The 21,488-nt window shown below is 42.8% G+C and overlaps 1 protein-coding gene across 1 annotated transcript in view; it reads right to left on the bottom strand.

The window, feature by feature from the left end:
• The window catches only part of LOC138452855 (uncharacterized), a 1,928,742-nt gene that overhangs the window by 872,455 nt on the left and 1,034,799 nt on the right, over positions 1-21,488 (bottom strand). Inside the window, exon 43 of the mRNA XM_069605205.1 lies at positions 776-1,000. Within this exon, the coding sequence (XP_069461306.1) occupies positions 776-1,000 (225 nt within the window). The remainder of the gene's footprint in view (positions 1-775; positions 1,001-21,488) is intronic.

Raw genomic sequence — 21,488 nt, 5'->3', positions numbered from 1 at the left:
TATATTTGTGATTTTTCATTAAAATAAATAGGACCAATAGTAAAAATGTATGCTGGCAGAAAAAAAACAAAGGAACAGCCATACCAGACATCATGTCAATTGGCGTGGATCTGGTCCCAGTGGGACTCAAAACCTCAACACTATCACCTGTTTAGGGCCCGCCCTGACCTGCATGCTTTACAGGTTGATCAGCCGGATTTGATGACGTTGGACCCGGTTTATCTCAGAGCTAATATCATTTCTGGTTGTAATGACCACAATTTGCAGGCATTACTCTTTTTCTGCATTGGGCTTTCTGGTGGTGATGCATTTGAACCCTTGTTAATGTGTTTTATCCTTATGTACTAATGGTAAAAAGCGGCAGAAATGATGCCTCTATTTCCATAAGGGCACCCCTTGAATGTTGCATTAATTTCTTCAATGCATAAAAATGATGTGTGATCCATAACGCTATCCTTTGCCGTTTATCATTTCTTTTTGCGTTCACGTTATCTCGCAGCTGCTCCTTTGTATGCACCAAGTTTGCATGAGTTCAGCAAATGTCTTTACTCTATAGAAGTGGATCCTATTTCTGCAAGCACACCAGAGCTAGAAGTACCAACAATTACATGCCATTCATAGCTTGTCACTGACGCTGATTGCTACCACAAAAGAGTTGAAATGAATTTCTATGCTATTCCGTTTGAATTGTGCTGGCAATATATGAGAAGTGCACATGTTCTTGCTCAATAAAGGCCAAGTACATTAACAATGTATTGGATGAAGGTTTACAAACCATGATCATATTTTCCAGTTTCAGCTTCTGACAGTGACTGATGGGTTCTTCTGTGACTCTCCAGGTGCCTTTAGACAAAATGGCCGAAAGCCGGTTGACCATAGCCGAGTACTTTTTGATTGCGTTGGGCAGAGCCTTGCGGTCCTGCTTCATCTCTAGAATAGCACCTTCACAATCCTTGGTCCAAAGGTAAAGTAAGCCGAGTAATGCGACCTGGGTAGGATACTGGGCAAAGAAAAAACATTGGAATATTTTAAAATACATAATACATTAATCAAAAGTGCATTTGTCGTACGTTAAAATGTGAAAAATGTTGCCTCAGCCATATCCCCATTTCAGTGCAATGCTACAGAGGACGTCACTACTTCTAGCCGGGGCAGATTGCTTATATGTTCCTGCTATCCCCAAGAGGGAAATGCACAGTCTGCAGGCAAAGCCACATTTGTTGAAACAGAAAGATAGCGGTGGGTAATGCCAATTGCTGCCTCATCATTTACATGCGGAACCTCTGGGTCTGTGGCGACACCAGAGGATTGTAAAGGGGCCCTGGCAGGAATAAAGCCGAGTCGTTGAGTTATGCTTGTCCTCTCAGTCTCTCCTGTCATGGGGAGTGAAAGCCGCCCAGGTCTCAGCGTTCAAACCTTTGGAGATCACTGCAGTGCTTGCGCAATGCTCTATGGTAGAGTTGGTAATAGACCTCCCAACTCTAGAGGAGACCTCTTCTGCACATAGGGCGAAAAACAAGGCGCAGCAGCAAACATTAACAAGGCAGACACCTTAAAGAGATGAGATTAGTAAAGGCCTTTCTATCTTAAATGGCCGTGACAGTCTATCTCTGTGGCTTCCATACTAGTTCCTCTGAGACCAGCCACCTGTTGCACTGCACCATGGTGACCCACCCACCCTCTCTCTGCGCCATGTTCAAATCGGAAGCCAGGCTTTCTGGTCCTTGGGCTCGTTTCTTTGGAGACTACTCTGTATTCATGCACATGCTCAGTGAATATACTCCGGTTTACTTAGAGGGATTATTTCACATTATTTTTGGGAGTTTATCAACGTGCACTTGGGTGTAGGATATCTGCCTCACTTTAGCCCCACTAAAAAATGCCCCCAGTTAATGAATGACAACATACGCGGTCTGTGCGCCCATGTATTAGTACGGCCACTGGTGACTCCAAGCTGTTTCTGCCACTGCAGGCCATTAGTGTCTGTGACTATCTGTGCAATCAATCACATCATTGACAACTGGTTGACTTTCATCCTAAGCTTTCTAAACAGAAATAGCAGCTTATTGTCTCACGAAGGGTTATAATACCCTGATTATAATGCAGGTAAATAACTCCATGAAATATTTCCAGCAAGCATACACCTTCATACTAACAGCAACACCCAATCATCTGCCCATCAGACTTCATTAAGGTTGCCAATGAAATGAGTACTAGGCAACTTGTGGTCACTAATTCCTCAGATCACGGAAGAGTAAAAGAAATAAAAAGGCAAAAAATTATTTCAACAGCTCAATAATTGCTCAATGAAAGCAAACTCGGCTGCTGCTCCCATGTGCCTGATAAATGCCTAATGTTGGACAGTTTGGATTACAGGCATGAAAAAAGAAGCATTCTGTAGGGACTTTAAAACACCCCACCACTCCCCTTGCACCACACACATTACTTTGACATGAGTTTCAAACCGAGAATAAAGGTGCAAGCAGAAGCTGGGGGTTTTCTTATTTCCGTCAATGAATTCCCATGCTGGGGTCAACGAAAAAGGGACTTGATTTTTTGAAGGACGGTTTCTCTCTACACCCTTTCTCGTTCCCCTCTTAAATCATCCTCCAATCTTTCCTCCCACTTCTATGCAGATGACCTGCAGATTTCCTTTCCATCCCTTTCTGATTCTCTGACTTCACTGGTCTCTTTTTACTCCCCTTGACATTCTCTTCACTCCCAATCTCTGCATCTTCTCGTGTTCTATTGCACGCGCACAAGAACACACACACACAATTTTGACAGGTGGACAGGACCTGTGCTTTCAGCTTTAATCCCGCCTTACTTTTGATAGGGTTTTGATATAAACTTTTGTATATATTTTATATAAAAATACATTTATTTTTTGTATCAATTTGATATAAAATGTATATTTGATATAAAGTGGCTATACTTTTTATATCAATTTGATATAAAGCGAATATAGTAAACACTGGAGCAGCTGGCAACGGTACTGCTTGGCCAACTATTGAGGGCAAAGTGAGCTCTGAAGACAGGGACTGTGAACTTACGGTTTTCCAGAGTGACGCAGCGATGACGCCGGAGCGGGGTTTGGCCATTAATGTTATAGGAAATGGATATACATTTTATTGATAGTGTAGATGATGCCATGATGTTATCCTTTTAATGACACGGGCTAGGCAGTTAGCTTCAATGGCTAGGAACATTAAACATATATATCATTTGATATAGAGTGCAAATAGAGGCGGGCACAGCAGCTCTATATGAATACGGTTTATAGGCAAAGGGTGATTTTGTAGCACTAATATAAAAGACTTAAAACTATTGGTTTTGTCAATGCTTGTTTTCTTTTTCAAATGAAGAGTCATGAACCAAGTTGATATAGCGTCACCACCACCATTACATTTTAACTTTACCATGCCAATACAAAAACACAAACTACTGGCTTTGTCAATGCTTACTTTCTTTAAAACACAATATATGTACAGCCAGATACAAAATGACAGAGCACAATGGTTGGTTTACAGTGGCAGTACAAAATACCATTGGCCTGGACAATGCTCGTTTCCTTTAAAACTCAATGCATGTACAGCCAGATACAAAATACAAAATGACAGAGCCAATGGCTGGTTTACAGTGGCAATATGAGGTAAACTAGTCCTCCTTCACAGAACCAGAACACCAGAAGGTAAGTAGTTTACATGTAGGTTTATTTCTCTTGTTCATAAGTAGAGAAAGCACTGGGGCATCCATCCAGCCCAGCACATTATGTCCAACTGACACCAGAGTCCCAGTGACATCACCACACCAACACTCCACCTAGAATGTCAGTGACATCACCAGACCATCACAACACTCATATCCATAATCAGGCCCAGCACAGATTATGACATATCTCCCTCTCTTCCACTAGCACAACACAACACCCATGGTAGAGACCCATCACAATTGCAATATTACCAGAATAGTTACCAAAACAAAACTCATACCAGCTGAGAAACCATTCTCAACTGAGCCAATCCGCTACACCACAAATTCTAACCAAGGTCTTAAATGGAAAACACAAGAAACTAAAATTCAATCACAGGCCCTCCCCCAAAGCCTGAACCCCACTCAGCTACAGAACCCGCTGAAGGACACAACAATGGAAGAACAAACCAGTCATTCCCTGCAGGAGACCCCATGCACCATAACCAAAACTAACTCACTCACCATCTAATCCCCACACAGACATGTGGCCACCATGTCTATGTCCAGCACCAAAAACATCAACCAAAATTACATCCTACCACCTAACCACATATCAATACACTATCCCCTTAACCAAAACCAAAACAGCACCTCACTGCCCCTAAAAACAACCAGACAGCACCTCACTGCCCCTTAAAATACCAGACGGCACCTCACTGCCCCTTAAAATCCCAAACAGCACCTCACTGCCCCCTTAAAATACCCAGACAGCACCTGACTGCCCCTCACAACAACCAGACAGCACCCCACTGCCCCTATCAACAACCAGACAGCACCTCACTGCCCCTGACAACAGCACCTCACTGCCCCTTAAAATACCAGACAGCACCTCACTGCCCCTGACAACAACCAGACAGCACCTCGTTGCCCCTTAAAATACCAGGCATCACTGCCCCTTAAAAAAAACATACCAAACAGAACCTCACTGCCCCTAACCATTACCAGGCAGCACCTCACTGCCACATTACAATTCCGGGTAGCCCCTCACTACCCCTTAAAATCACTGGCATCCTCCACCCATAACCAGGGGACATGCCCCTACGAACACGACAAACAAAACACCACAGGACAACATATAAATCCTCAAAAAACCAACCAGTTAAAGTCTGTGGCGCCAAAGTCCCTGCGCCAACACCAACATGTCCCTGTGATGCCAAGCAACTAAACACAACGCAAGACAAATGTAAATGCAAAGTAAATGAAAGTAACATGGCACCAAAGTCCCTGCGCCATACCCCCACCCATATGTCCAATTTCCCCATCCTGCAAGGAAAACATTGTGTAAAACAAACATTAAAATGTCTCATGGACCCCACACCCACGAGTCCATACTGAAAACCTAAAGGACATATCCTAACAGCAGGCCACCATCATATACACAACAACAGTATAAATATTAACAGGCCTTAAACTACTAACATTAACCCAGGACCCAAACCGTATCAGTCTTAAACCCAGGGGCCACAACATATAAATAGCGACATTACAGCAGAGACCAGCCTCACCCCACACCTACCTCCGATTAGTCCTCCAAATCAATGCATCCTTCAACCTGTATGTGTCCCCAGTAATCTGGATCCAACTCTCTCCAATGCAGCACACAAATATGGAACCAATATCCCCACTGGACCCAAAGTTTCCGACACCCGCTCTTCACCAGATCACACATGAAGTGTCCGTTGACGTCCACAAACTGGCTGGACCCGTCCTCACAGCAATCCACAAGGCCTGAGTACCACTTCCATGCCGTTCCCATCTCTCCATTACTCTGCCCATCAGCCCGAACCTCGCTAGCAGTCCACGTGACCAGCACCTCCATTACGCAACGCTCTCGCACAACCGGTCGGACTCCCAATCCAAAGTCCTTAGCAGCGTTGTGTTCCAGCCCTCCATGCTGGAATGTACTGGCAGTGTCGCGTTCCAGCTCTCCATGCTGGAACGCACAATCACATGCATGAACACCCCTGTCCACAGCGGCGCTGCGTTCCAGCTTTCCATGTTGGAACGCACGCCTCCAGCCGAACAACGTCATCAGAAGGCACAAAAGCACTGAAAGAGCAGGATCTACTATCTGCTCTACACCACGAGCGCCGTACAAAACGCTGCTCGTCCTTTGCTGTGCCGCCCTGCAAAGCTTGTTGCTCCGCTTACCCGAGTCCACTGGGAGACAGCCCGCTCCTTGTAGAAACCCTTACCAGGCTAAAGTGAGTTTGCACTCCCGTGCGCAGAGGAGGCCGACCTGCAGGTACTGCGGCCAGCACCTCCGCTCCTCCTGCACCCGCCCGGCACGCAGGGCAAACTCCCCTCGACCTGGATCTCCTGCGACCGCTGCTCCTGCACCAGTCGCCTCAGGCTAACCTCCAATAACCAACGCAAAACTGGACACCGATGGACTTCACAATTCTCTGCTGCTCCTGCTCCGACCACAGGATAGACACAGCCACCACCTATGGCCACCTGGCACCCAAACCTTCAGGATCCTCAACCTGGACCCTGACATGGACCTCCACTGCACCGACTACTCCTGCTTGATGGATGTCTCCCTGGAAGGAAGCGCTTCTCGCCAGCTGCCCCTTCCCAGCAGCATCGGAACCATCCTCGTCGCCAGTGAGGTAAACTAAGCCTCCTTCAAAGAACCAGAACACCAGAAGTTAAGTAGTTTACATGTAGGTTTATTTCTCTTGTTCATAAGTAGAGAAAGCACTGGGACATCCATCCAGCCCAGCACATTAGGTCCAACTGACACCAGTAGAACACAGCACTCCAAACACCCATCAACACTCCACCTAGAGTCCCAGTGACATCACCACACCAACACATCACTCATATCCATAATCAGGCACAGCACAGATTATGACACAATATAAAAGACTATTGGCTTGGACAATGCTTGTTTCCATTAAAGTACAATGCATGTGCAGTTAGATGCAAAATATCAATGACAGAACCGTCTCTGTTAGACAGCAAAAGTGTTTGCTTTTTTAAACGCTCATAAATGGATGATGTAATGCAGTATTTCGGAGACCTAGATGGTTTCGACAGACATTCTTTGCATTTTGCAGACCTCAGCATAAAAGACATGTGTGGCTATTGATAAGAATAGTTTGTATTTTGCCTTGTAAACACCAGCGCAGAAAGATATACACAGAGCTTGTTGTCTAGAGACAGCAAGGGTACTATGAAGCAAATAAAAAGCAGATGTATCATATTGTGACTGTTGATATAATGTGTATTTTGTGTCACAGAGAACACATTGCACGTTACAAGTCTGTCGATTTGTGTACAACCCATGTGGTTCTGTTAGCTGGAGATGACAGGGGAGGGGTGTGGGTCTTTTGTGATCCCTTAAAAGGTTCCGTTTTGATAACGGAGGAACAGCTGTTTGTGAAATGTGTGGATTTTGACTTGGAGTTAAATTCTGACAAAAGAGCCCATCTGTGAATTTTAGCTGGGAAGGACAGCACATTGTAAACCGGCGACATATTTGACTGACTGCAAAATGCGTGCTTGGAGAGATAAGGAAGGCTTTTATCTACACTTCTAGAAAATATGTTTACGTGGTTTGCTCAGCATTCAATTGGGGTGTGATGGCATTTCTTAGTTGCATTTTCCAGTACTGTTTGAATGATGTAGTGTTTCTTTGTGCTTATTTTTACATGTTAGCTATGTGTAAATAGGTTGGTGTTGTTTTATATCTAACGGTTAAGAGCAGTTTCAGCCAAAAACCTATTTTGATGTATTAAGCAGCACAGAAATATAAAGGCTAAATTCATACGAGTGCATAGAGGAGTGCTGTTTGGCTGGCTGCAACTCTGCGGTCATTCTGTTGATACGTGCTCCCTAAGACGTGGATTATTCGTGAGAAGTGAACACTTTTGAGTGTCCGCATAAAGCAGGCACGCGTGCGCAATCGCACACACGCAATCGCACAAGTGCATCGAGGAGTGCTGTTTGGCTGTTTGCTGGCTTGGTGGTCCGGCACAGCCCACAGTCAGCAGTGTCTCCTCGTACTAAATTCACTCCGTTTTAGATAAGCTTGATTGTTGGCTCCCGCTTCCACGTTATCGTTCCAACTTGTGGAAAGAGAGGCTATCACGTATAGTGGCAGAACGACAATGTATAAATTAACGTCAACTATACTGCTGCAGGCAGCGAAGTTGACTACAGCTGTTAAAGGTGACCTAAGTGACCTGGATATACGAAACACTAACAACCTACAGAGCGAGGCAAAATGGCAAAACAAAGAAAAAACGATCCAAAACATTAACGATGGACGTCAGACGCTTATGGAGTATGAATGCATCCTCAAAACAGTGTCAACCAGATAATGTTGTCGGAACTGGAAATTAACTTATTTGTAATCCCGTGAACGGCCTGCTAGGGATGTCTATAAATGAGCATGTTAAAGTAGTAAATTCTCCAGATTCCAACACATAATTACTTGCTGCAAGTACACAAAATGGTTTGAATAGTGCAATCATTGTGTCAAAGGACAGTGGTAATTGCTTAGTAACCTCGAAGGTGCAAAAGTCAAACTCTGTGGGCAAGGGGATGGATTGTAACACGGGTGAAATTCTCCCATCAACAAAGGTATTGTTCCATGCTGCTGATGTCATAGAACGGCCTATGCTGTACTCCCAAGTAGTATCTCAAGAGCATGGCCCTAATCATGAAAGGCTGACAGTGCCTAGTGATCAGCATCCATTAGGGGATCAAAATGAGGGTAAAAAACATATGCAGCAGGATATAAGTCAAGAGAATGAAGTGAGCATAGTATTCAAAACGCAAATTGATATGCAGCCAACAAGAAATGAGCTAAATCTGTCACAATCTCCAATTATTTACCCAAATCAGGGAAATTTGATGATAGATACGTCGACAACCTCGTCAGAATCATACAGTCCTTTGGGTTAAGACCTCCTACCCTATTTTCACGAGAGGTCACCCGGAATGCCATAAATAATGGCTTATTTGCAGTGACAAACCTCTATGAAACACTTGTTGCTAAGATGTCGGCACAAGAAGACATTTGTCAATTACTATGCGCAAAGATTGATTGGATGGCACATAAAATGAATCAAGACAGATGTCAAACAAAAACAAATTTGAAAAATGCAATAAATAACATACGAGTCACTGAGCAGTATTTTAGATACTAAAATGATGTGGGCCAGCAAACGGATGAGGCATGGATGTTGTCCGAGGTCTCGAATATTCCTCATATATATCGATAGAAGATGACTTGAGTCAAGAAGTAAACCAAAGTTCAACCTCACAGCAATTAATGCTTGAATCTGAGGAGGTTTTACCAGCTACAAGCAATGTAATTGCGCTTGATACTATGCAAGGGGGTGAGTTATTGTTTGAAGTGGTTAGAGCGCGGAAAGGGCAACAGAGGAAACCTAAAGTGCTTGAGGCTAAAAACACACACAAAAAAACTAAAAAACAATCAGGGACTAAACAAAATAGATCCAAAAACACCAACACATTCATAGTCCAACTGATAACCCCAGTACAACAACAAAATAAGAAAACTAAACGTAAAATAAACTATCAGAAAGCGTTTTAGTGATGAAACTAAATAGTAAAGAAATAAGTATAGAAAATAATGGTAATGAACCATCTGACGAGGAGGTATTGATGAATCTATCTACATACTAAATATCTCCCTATCCAGCACAAATTGACGATGAGGAGGGACTTGTTGAGAGTGAATACATAGGAAACAACATATATCCTTTAGATGACCTTAAAATTAGTATCCCGAGTGACTATAATGAAAGCCAGTTTCTCACTTTAGAGGAGAAACGTAAACTGTCAAAAGACACCTCATAAAGAAAAACTCTGGCTAGAAAGACCCAAGTAAACATTCAGATGCTTCACTCCCCCACAGAAAAAGCTCAGAGTAATAAGCATTTAAATCCCTCAGATTCTCTGATGGTGACAATGAGCAACCGTCATAGAGTCGACCCCTTTCCAAACAAAACTACTCTCATGACTGTATTTAAAACATTCCCGAAGTTGCAGTTAATTAGATCATGGGATATAGAAACTTTACGTTTTCAAAAAATTCGAGCTATGGAAACAGTCATTTTAACAATTCCTTCCATGATTATCAAGGATCTAATATGGAAGGAAAAGCAAAGTCTAGGTGAAGCAGGTTTCCACTCACAGACAAAACATACTGCAGTGGCTAGAAAGGGGATGTACAGTTGTGAAATGAACACAATCATAATAAAGTAGATGACATATATATAAATTGTAGAGGCGACTCAGGTAAACTGGCTAGACCCGTGCATTTTGAACCAGGTAACCATTCAGAAAATTGCTCGGAATGGGCGTGGTAAGCTAAGGCCATTCATGACACGAATAAACAAGTTAAAATGAATGCCAAAAGCTGGATCAAACAAGAACAATTAGAATGGTTAGCTGGAATATCCAAGTTCATAAGCATCTACTCAATCCATCTAACAACAATCCTTTCAAAAATGTTGAAATTATTGCCCTCCAGGAAACCTGGCTGCTAACAGAACCAACCATACCCGGTTATGAACTGGTATGGATTCCAGCAGTTCATTACGGAAAGGGTAGACTGTCTGCAGGACTGTTGACAGCTGCTTAGTTACATATGAATAGTTTGTTGACAGACTGGGCTTCGCCTCATCCATGTTTAGAGCTGTCAAGATTAACATTTAGAGATAAAGAAAATATAACAACATCTCAATTAGCAATATTTAATCTATATTGGAATCCTGTGATGGTATTGGATATGCTCTTTCTTCAGTTAACCATGGACATGCTCGATTTAATAGCCCAAGATGGCAAAATAGGCATGTCATTAATAGTGGGGGACCTTAACTTGAAATCTATTGGAGTCATAAGTGCTAAATTATAAACTCGAGCCAAATCATGGCTGGATCTAATGAAGGTGAGAGGATTTAAAATGTTCCTCAGAAAGAGATACACCGCCTAAACATACCTGGTCAAGAGAATCCTCAATAGCAATTTTGGATTATGCTTTTGTTTCGGAACAAGCACTATCCAGAGTGAAAAATGTGCAATTCTCCCCACAATAGTTAGTGACCACGATATGCTAGAGATTGCGTGGTCAATACCTTCCAACAAAAAAAAAAGAATTAGTTTTTTAAAACTCCTATAGAAACTCATGGAAGGAATACAATTAGACGGAGTTCATTTAATCTGAGGAAACTGAACGCATTCCTGTCTGATGATTTGCAAAATACTGCCCAGACCCGACAGCTGACCTATACAGATACTTTGCAAATATTCCAGCAGGTTTACAAGAGTGGCTGCCGAGTACAGATACCACATAAATCTATGTATGACCCTGTTGTCCAGAATTTCAAAAATGAAAAAGAAGGCTTGCAAGGTGGATTATGCGTTCGAAGCCTGATAATATGATTGAGTTGCTAATTGACCTTCGTACCAGGTTACAAAAATCACCTACGCCATCAAAGATAATGAGCAAAACATGTAGCAGGGGAGAAAAGGTTGAATGCTTTAATCTCTAAATCTAGCTCTGAAATATGGAGATTACTGAAATCATCTCCTTCTGATGCCACTGCCTCTACTACCCTGAATACCATCAATGAGGCAATTTGGATAGCACACATGTTGAGATTTTTTGCAAGGAATGATGATGATGTTGCCTTGTTGACGGGGGATAGTGTAAATCTGAATACAATTATGTTTGATCATGATGATATTATAATATTAATCAAGAGACTAAGCTCATTGAGGGCTCCAGGTCCAGATGGGTTAACAAATGTCACTCTAAAAGCTAACCCTGAGGAATGGGCAAGGATACTGTATCGGATTATTTTGTCAGAAAATAATCTCAACGGGTGTCATTCCGGCTTCATGGCGGACCTCTGTCATCATTCCTTCGTTTAAGAAGGGCAAAGGAACGACCCAACCAACTATCGTCCTATTGCCCTTCTTGACATCCCAGGAAAAATATTTGCACATTTGATCTTGGCAAGGCTGACAGAATGGCAGAGAAATAATGTGATAATGGATTTTTGTCAATCGGGTTTTATATCTGGTTTTGGAATAGGTGTGATCCTGATAAACATAACAGCGCTAAAAATGGAATCAGAGCATCTACTTGGCTTTGTTGATTTTAGACAGGAATTTGACCTAATCTCTAGAAATGTATTGTGCAAAAAATTGAAGAACGCAAACTGCCCCGGTTCAACAGCTGCACACTAAGAATTCAGTTAGAGTAAAATTAAATCGAGAGGGGCTCCTAAGAGAAGAAATACCAACATTCTGGGGTATGAAACAAGGTTGCGCATTAGCTGCGGTGCTCTTTGATTTTATATCCATGATATTGGTAAGGACCTAGATACTGCACGTTCATTTGCCCCAAAAATAGGAAATTCCAGAATCTCACGTCTACTTTTTGCTGATGATTTAGTGGCCATTGACCAAATGCCAATAGGTTTGCAAAGGCAAGTCTATGTGGTGGAAAACCAACTCACAATTAACTCTGCTAAATCAAACATTTTAGTGCTCTCATACACTAAAAGACCACAATCAGTAAAGTATAAATGGTGGATTGGCAATGAGACGTTGGAAATTGTCAAAGAATATACATTTCTAGGAGTAAATATCAGTACCAGTATAGGAGAAATACCATATAAAAAGGAGGTTCAAAACAAGATGCTTAATCTAACGTTTGAAGCAAATGTTTTACTGCACCAGTATGGTAAATTCTCATGTACACCAATCCTAATTTTCTACTTGCAAAAAGTGATACCGGTGGTCACCTATGGTGCCCAGTCTAAAATACCATCGGACCAACCAAAATGGGATTATCTCGAGGGAAAGTTTTGGAAATCTATTCTGGGCCTCCCGGGAAGTACACCAATTCAAGTGATCAGGTTTGAACTTGGGTTGACATCATTGCAAACTGTAGTAGATTGGCAGACACTGCATTGTATAGGAAATGTCTGCTGCAGGAAGGTTATAAAACCACTTTAATCCCAATAATAGCAGTTGCCACAACTGCCAACCATGACAATGTCTTTAAAGTTTGGATGAATTACTGCTTATCAGTCATGGACAAGGCTGATATTCAGGAAAAGCAGTTGTTAGAGAACCCTGATTGTGCTAAGCGAAAACTATATCAATTAGAATGGATTAATTTGTGGGAGACATGTCAAAAATACAGAATTATGAAATTTGGCTGTTTTGTCCCTAAAGCGAAGAAACAACTTCCAAAATATCTGCTAAAGTTTCCCAACCCTGAATACCGTAATGCTTTGCTAGCAATCCGCTTTGATTTGAGGCCTACAAGAGCGGTATTAGCAATGAAGACAACATACCATGAACAAGATAATATATATGCCACTTTTGTAATAATGCTTCAGCTAGTGAAACTCTAGATAACCCGTTTACGGAATGTCTGGCCTTGCTACAACTCAGAAAAGATAGTTTTTATACATTTTGGGAGTCTTTAGATTATTTTTGCAACCTGAAATGTGGGCAAGGAAATTTAATGCAGAACATATCATTGAATATAGCATCTGTATGTTTTTTAAGGAATTTGAAACGTTTCTAGATTGGTGACTAAAAGCGTAATGAATGATATATAGTACTTAAAATAATGAGACTTTATACGTTTTATTTGTTCCTAAAGGATGTTATTCTTTTTTTAAACTATATTGCATTGTAATTGGTATTAAATTAATTTGTATGATTGTAATTGAAATGTTAAATTGAGATCTGAAATTTTGTATTTTGAAAAGGTTAAAATGTTTTCAACCAAAACAAATAAAGTATAATTTGGAAAAAAAGGCGGCTATATTTATAAATTAGACTCAGGGCCTTATTGGAAAGTGTGCTTTATAACAGGCTGTTTTGTCCTGGAAGTTTATATCTTAAATTTAAATATGTGTTAAAATGTAAAGTATTTGGTCAGTGGGGGCAAAACTGTAGAATTTATATTATTTGGTTTGTGGAAGCAAATCGCTAAAAAACCTTTTGTGTCTTTTTTGTGTGGAAGAAAGCTTAGTGTTTCACACAATACTGACACAGCTTTTAAAATGCAGGGTTTTGTGAATATATAGTTTGGTATGGCGGAGGAAGGCTTATATATTTTTCACTGTGAGGGCATTCTGCAAGGCTTATCAAGTCCTCTAGATAATGTGTTTACTGTGGCTTGCTTAGCATTCAATAGGGCTGTGTTTGGCATTTTTATCTGCAATTTAGCAGGTTCGGTCCAACAGCACAGAGAGTAGAGCGCTCACTTTGACATCTGTGCAGAGGCTGCTGACGCAGGTTCAAATCCTGGCAGGGCCAAACTCAGCCTTTGATCCTTCCGAGGTCGATAAATGAGCAACACAAACCGTCCGTAATAATAAGCAGCGCTCAGATGCCTGAGGGCTCGTAGCGCTATATAAATGCTAAATTATTATTTTCAAGTATTGTTTAAATAATTTAATGTTTCTTGATGCCTATTCTGACACGTGTTAGCGGTGTGGATTTGAATATATGGCGTGCAGAAATTATGTTTTGCATTATTTAGTCACAATTTTTACTTTTTAAATGAGTGCCGCGAAGTTTTAAACAATTGTACAAGGGTGTTTCACACTCTGCAGGTTAAGAGCAGTTGCAGCCTGCTTTTATGTATTAACCAGCACAAAAATATAAAGGTTCTATTTGCAATTTATTCTCAAGGCCTGGGTAAAGCGCTACAATTGGCATTCTTTTATTTTGTGTTTTTTTACATGTGAAAGCTGCAATGTCTGCCTTGTTAATTATGAGCTAGATGTGTGAAAGGATGTGCTAGAAAATTTAAATACAGTTTTAACTCAGAGTTTTTCACACAATACTGACGCAGCTTTTAAAACACATGGCTTTGTGAATGAATAGTTTGGCAGGCTGTGCGTGACAAGGTTTGAGTATGTGTCAGAGATCACACATTTGGTGAAGTTCTGTAGCCGAGATTCTTTTATATAAACAGATTGAAATTTCATTTTTGTTTTTAGGGGCCCTGTACTTGGTTGTTACATCAGGGTTAAGATGTTGACACTGGCATTGTAATATGCTGAACGTTGCTACAGTTGGGATATTGTTGGTGAATATTGTTATGCACTGATTCTCACTGTAAAAGATGTTCTATTTTATATTTTTTCTTGTATTTTTAGTGACATCATGTACTCCAACAGCTGGATGGCACAGCGGGCAGACTCTGGATGTGGAATGTGTCAGCCGACAACCGGCAGCTGTTGGATTTATGGCGATTGATGCATCTAACGCAACACGTCCCATCTGCTTTCGGGGCCTGCAAAACTCAAGGATGATGGGGGGGGGGGCGATGCAGTTTCAGAATGGCCTGTGGTGGCACCTTAACATGGGTGAACGGATGGGGCAGTTCAACTATGGAGATTATCTTTCCTGATTTCTCAATGGACCTCGTTAATCGGTGTCTTGGGAAAGCAGCGGCTTATGCAAGTATACCCGAGGACCCGCAACGCATTTCACTTTTTTGTTGTCACACGTGGGTATACATTTGGGACAGCATTGCTACCAAGGCATTAAAATGTTTCCATGATTTCTAAGGTTCATGGGGTGGGGTAGCCATATCTAGATACTACTAAGCTGCATTAACACATGTTTCTGATGTTTACGTATGTATGTGTTCCATGTCAAACTCCGGTAACCAGGTGTCAATGACTGCACAGGATTCTAAAGCTTGGTAGGGACTTGCTTGCTATTAACACAGCAGCAAAACTTGATGGATTGTTTTGAAACGTATTTTGCTAAAGTACCCAAGAGTGACATTTAGATGGCATGAGGGCTCTACAAAACATTGGCAAAAATAAATGACCATATCAAGACTTCACATTAAAAAACAATTTGCGCCTGATAGCATTTAATTTGAGGAGCTAGTGCTGTCTGCCTTCTATGCTGCCACATGGTATGATGAAGGCGTTCAGAGATTATTTTTCACCACTGGGTATCCCTGTCAACCGCAAATCCCTGTCAACCGCAGAGGTATGTGTAAATCAGAGCGGGCAGAAGTCCTTGATCTGTGTGGGAATGGTTGTACATGACTCTGCTATGCTTCACATTCCAATCGAGGGAGATGTTTGAGCTATGCTTCGTGTTAATTCAGTGCAAGCCTGACTTATGTTATACATAAAGGCAAGGCCCGCAAAAATAATTTGTATCCTTACTCAGAGATCTCTAGTCACAAGGTAAAATGCATTTCACAATTTGTACATTTCTTTTTCTTCTTCTCTTTCTTTTTCATCAATTCTTGTGTCAGAAGCATCTCCAGATTAGCTATAATCCTGCTTGACTCATATACCACTATGCTTCTAGGGCTTTTCCTCTAGTCTTTTCCTCCAGTCTTTCCTTCCAGTCCCATCTTCGACTGCGCTCGTCGTGCTGTTCGTCGTCGTGCCACTGCATCTCTGTGGCCTTTGTGCCGGAGCAATGGATGATCGCATTCAGCAGAAAGTGAGGTACCAAGTGGGGCGGGCACCATGCAGGCAATAGGAACCGACTGTGAGTTGCATTGCCCTACTAGTACTCCAATTGTAGACACCTTGTGTTGGCCGTGTGATTGTTTTTTTTAGTCAGCAACACGCCCCGAAACAGCTCTTCTGTGGTCCCATTAATCCCTGTTAAGCTCGGCGTGCATTTTGCACCCTGCTGCCTAGGGCCAAAGGGCTGGGGACACAGGCTGGGATATAATCCCAATGCCAGGTTTGCGCTTCCCCCAGGTTGCCAGTGTAATCAGCTCTGCTAGGATGTGCTAAGGCAAGGCCAGGGCTGCTGTCGAGAACTGCTCTGTCGCGTATAGTGATATTTGCTTGCATGTCTTTGAAGGTATATCTCTGAGGGCATAGCGGTATGGGTGCTATCAGCGACTCTGACTTGGAACCAGAAACTAGCGACCAGAAACCGACCGGTTGCCCCAGTTGTGACTCTGCCTGAGTGTGTAGCAGAGCTTGAATAGAGAGCGCAGTGATCTGAAACACCAGGCACTGTGGTTATACCCCCAAAATGCAAGCATAAACATAAGGCCTTAAGGAAAACTCTCTGCAGTACTGCTAACCATGGGGGGACGACATATTGATCTTATCCCCGGATGAGTAAAGGTTTTCAAGTATTAATAAACTGCTTCCGGCAGAGCCAAACTAGACAGCTGCTACTAGGATTAGCTGACACAGTAGACCCACAGGATCCTGATCTCGACCCGGAGTGTAAGCTGGTGAACGTGGCTGAGAATGGAGTCGCAGTTGGTGTTTAATCTGAAGCGATCCTGAACATGTTGCAGACCGGGTATCGGCTGGTCTGGGAAAGGGGGTACAAGCTGGGAAGAGTCTTCTCGAGAAGTGACCAGAGGGGCTTCCTGAAGAGCTATTCCAAGATGCAGTGGATGCGCCTGGTTTGCCCCGAGCAAGTGCAACATCAGCAATTGAGATGATGGAGCAAATCAGCGTACGTACTGGATGTTCTAACCCAAGAACAAACCCAAGACCAAACTGTTTTGGACAGTTCCCTCTTGGATTGGAGTCGCTGGCCTGGGCCAATATATAGATCGCCTGTACCAGGAGAAGTGTCTCCAGCATGAACAGCCGCTCAAGTCGTGCACTTCTGGCAGTCTAGCTATACCGCCATTGATTCCTGTAGAGATAGCCCATCTCTCAAACTGTGCCTCCATCGGTCTAGTTACAGACTCAGTTTCTGTTCTTTCAACAGCCCCCGCTGCTCCTATACACAATTTGGAGGGGAAAATGTTGGGGCCTCATTACATCAGGAGCCCACCACGAAGCTGGTGAATTATACACAGATACCTCACATCACTGGGGTTATAAGTGAGCCCTTGGCCTTCCCAAATCTGGGCCAAACCGAGCAAATTGATTTAACTAACATGAGGAAGGATATTGGCACCAATCCCCGAAGGCTTTGGTCATGCCTGTAACTATACCGGCATCCTGCCAAATGGGGAGCAAATTACAAGCAGATGACAAGTCTATTCAACTTATGAACGGCTCACTGGAAGATGAGGTTTTATTGGTAGCAACAGCTAAAGAGACAGAAAACAGAAAAGACCCGATTGCACTTCCCAGCCCGAAGACCTGAGTGGCCTGTCTCACTCAAATTAAAATATGGCAGCAACAGCTGAAGAGCTAGAAAATATTTCCAATAGTACTTTCCAGCCTGAAGAGCTGAGTGGCTTATACCGCTCAAATTTAAACATGGCACAACTATGATTGAGCCAAAGTCAGCCGGTGGAGTGGCTAGCGGAGCTGTATTTCTCTCTTGTTGAGATGAGTAGTGAACTACGGTTTAATTCAAAAACAACGAGCAGAAGAAGTCTTGCGGCTAGACAAGTGTCTGGCTATTATTACCAAATTAACCGACATGAAAATATCAAAGAACGACTATGATAGAGTGAGAAGGGCAGGTGCAAACACAAGGGAATCAGCCACACAGATACTATTCAAGATTAACAACGAGGCATATAACGATGTTGCAGCCAGTCTTAAAAACAAAAATACATTTCTTTCGACAACAGAAACTACATACCATTCTGATTTGGGAACTAAAGAACCAGAGACCAGAATGAACGAGGCTCCTGGCACGATAATATGTAGTAAAAAATGTAAAGTGGCTATCGCCAATATGGCTGATAACAGAATGGAATCAACTGGAACCAACCAATCCAGGTTGCCATCATCTCAAGCATCGACTGAAGACAGGCTTTTGAATTCTTTATCAGTTTCATTAAAAGAGAATGCTAATGGGAAAATGAAAGAAAAAAAACAAATGTCATCGTGGAGTGTTAGGGAGGATTCTCTGTTTAGGCTGAATTTCCTAACCTAGTGAGTCCCCCAGCAGCTTTGCTGGATTTCTGGAGTTTGTTTTTTTCTCCTGCCAAGAGTGAGACTCTTTTTCTCCCACTCTTGGACATGATTTGTGGTGTTCCTTTGACTGTTAATGTGTTTTATGGGTTATGGGGTCCTTTACTCCATAGGGTCTCATGTGTTTTTACTATGTGTGTTACACAGCACCCTCCGTGCAGTGACACAGGGGTGTCATAGTGACACCCCACCATAGACTCCATACCCTGGGACTGACTACTGTCTCCCAGGGCATGTAAAGTCACCATTGGCTTTACTAGTCCCAAATTATGAACAGAAACCAGTACAAACCATCATATTGTGGACGTACTGGTCGGGGCAGATCGAGTTTTGGCTGGTGGCAGTGGATACTACTTTTTATATTCGACCGCAAATATATCTCTATGGGATTTTCCCATTGTTCGAGGCTACCAACTTTAATTATTTAATTCTCATAGCCTCGAATATACCGCCGGTTTATTTATTTAATATTAATTCGCTGGTTGGTATTTTTTGCCAGAACTCTATTCTAAAATGGCGTTTGTGTTCTCTTCTGTGACTCCAACCCAAGTCGAGCCCTTTGTTCCACTTTTTGGCGGGCTTCTACACAGAAGCCTCCAAATGTGGTGCCACTCTGTCTGGGTACCACAGGGGGTGTGGGAGGGGGTTTAGGCACCCTGGACTGAGTTACTTTGGTAACTCAAGTCGCACTCTTGTGTGATTGGCCCAAGTGGTGAGCCGGCCGGCTCACCACTTAGCATGTTTGATTGACAGCTAGGCTGAGTGAATGGGGGTGTGCTGCATAAAAGCAGGGCTTTTGGGACTGGAACTTCAGAAGTCGCCACAGGACCTGAGAATCCGACGAGGGAGAAGCTGAGCCGACCTGCTACGACGACACCACCGGTGGAGCCCTGCGGAACAGACTCACCACTTCCCGACGACAGAGAAGATCTCCCGGCTGGAGAGTCTTCTTCCCCTGACTGGTGGGCACAACCAGTTTACCTTCTTTTCCTCGCATCCCAGGACGTCTTGTGGTCGAATTGCCCGTGCCAAGCACCCCGGCAACCGGATAGCCACTTACCACTGGACCGCGACTAAAAGGACCGCACCTTTTAACTGAGAACTCCGCGGCTGGTTTCTTCCCTGGCAGTGCAACGGACTCCTGTCTTCCTCCCCGACGAGATCCTCTCTTCCCCCGGACGAAGCACCGACTTGCATCCGCTGCCAGGAACAACTGCCCCCGCTGGAGTATTCTCACCACTTTAAGGTACCGTGTCCGCCAGACCTTCCTTTCTAAAGATTGCAACAAGGTAATAATTATCCCTTAACCTTCTGGACTGGGCTGGCCGCCTTGACCATCTAACTGGTCCCTTGCTTTTGGTACAACTCCTTCTGAACCTTTTCGAGACTTTTGTGCACTTTTCAACCGTATGACCTTGGACACATTTCGCTCTGATCTTCTTAAAGTGGATCCGGCTTTCTGAACTCTAACTTCACGGTTTGACTCTGCCTTCCCCTCTTGCTGTGTTCTTTTGAAAGTGTTGGGATCTGTTTCAGTTTATGCTCTGCCTTTCTCTCCCTTTTAAACCGAATTATTAGAGTGCCATCTGTGTTAAGCGCTCACCGCTGTCTGAAAATAAGTGGGGCTTTACTTAAGACTTGTCTGATATTCTTTTAAGGGAGTGTATATCTTTTAGTGACCGTGTTTTTTTACTGCTTAATATTAGTGCCTGTGTGTTTTATTAGATGTGGTTTTAAATAAATAATTATATCTCTTTTACACCAAGCTCTGGTCAGTGTTTGCTTGTTCTACTGTGCTCTTTTGACCTATTGTGAATACTCTGTATACTGCCTAACTCTTCTTGAGGGAAGTCTGACTGCTCAGCCACAGCTACCAAGTGAATCTGTGTGGTGCAGACTGCTACCAAGTGGGTTTACTGCCAAACACCTGTAGTCTTAAATCTTTTGCAATGGTCCCAGAGGGAACTGCACAGGTTTCTGCCTAACATGGAGGGCTGAGAAACCAGAAAATTATCTGTCGCTTTGAAGGCTTTACACATGGAAACAAGAACTCTTATAAAAGAACATTCATTAAGGTCTTGGCCGAAATTTTAGGAGTCCAAGATCTTTCTCTTAAAATCTTTATTGCTACTCGGATCCTGTCAGACTGTATGTTCTGCAGAAGCTGTAATGTCAGGTTTTGGGTGGCAAATCCTCTAAACAGGGCCTGTGTAGAGCCTGAGTAATCAACTGTAGTGACGTGTTGCCACACAAGGGGATCGAGGTATATAAGGACACAAAGAATACATATGCCATCTACAAGAAACATGGGTTGATCCTATTTGGGTATGTCAGGCTGAAGAACGACCAGACTTAATGCAATGAAAATGTAAGGCCTATATTACTTCGAACCCTAAAGATCGCCTGCTCATGGATCAGTATATGGCTGAATTAGAACTGAACCTAAGATGAAAATCTGTTTCTACTATTTTGACGCAAGATATGATTTCTGCAGGCCCGTGAGTCAGTGTGTGGTCTCATCACACATCTTCCCCCCAACTGCTCCTATAAATCCCTCTATTAGTAAACATGGCAGTCGCCTTGTGGCACTAAACATTTGTATTACTTTAATCAGCTGGAATGTTGCAGGAATTACTAACAAACTAGGGGATCCAGAATGGATAACGTGGGTGAAAGAGCATGATGTGATCTGTATGCAAGAAACATGTCTAACTAATGACAGTTCTTTATTAAAATGTTTCCATGAGTTCTAAGTGTTCTCAGCTGCTGCAAGACAACTAAGACCAAGTGCAGGTCTTGCCACTTTGATACGCAAGAGCATTCAAATTT

The sequence above is a fragment of the Ambystoma mexicanum genome, chromosome 4p, assembly GCF_040938575.1.
Source record: "Ambystoma mexicanum isolate Mex_15411 chromosome 4p, UKY_AmexF1_1, whole genome shotgun sequence".
Lineage (NCBI taxonomy): Eukaryota > Metazoa > Chordata > Amphibia > Caudata > Ambystomatidae > Ambystoma > Ambystoma mexicanum.
This window is presented reverse-complemented; position numbering and strand designations above follow the sequence as displayed.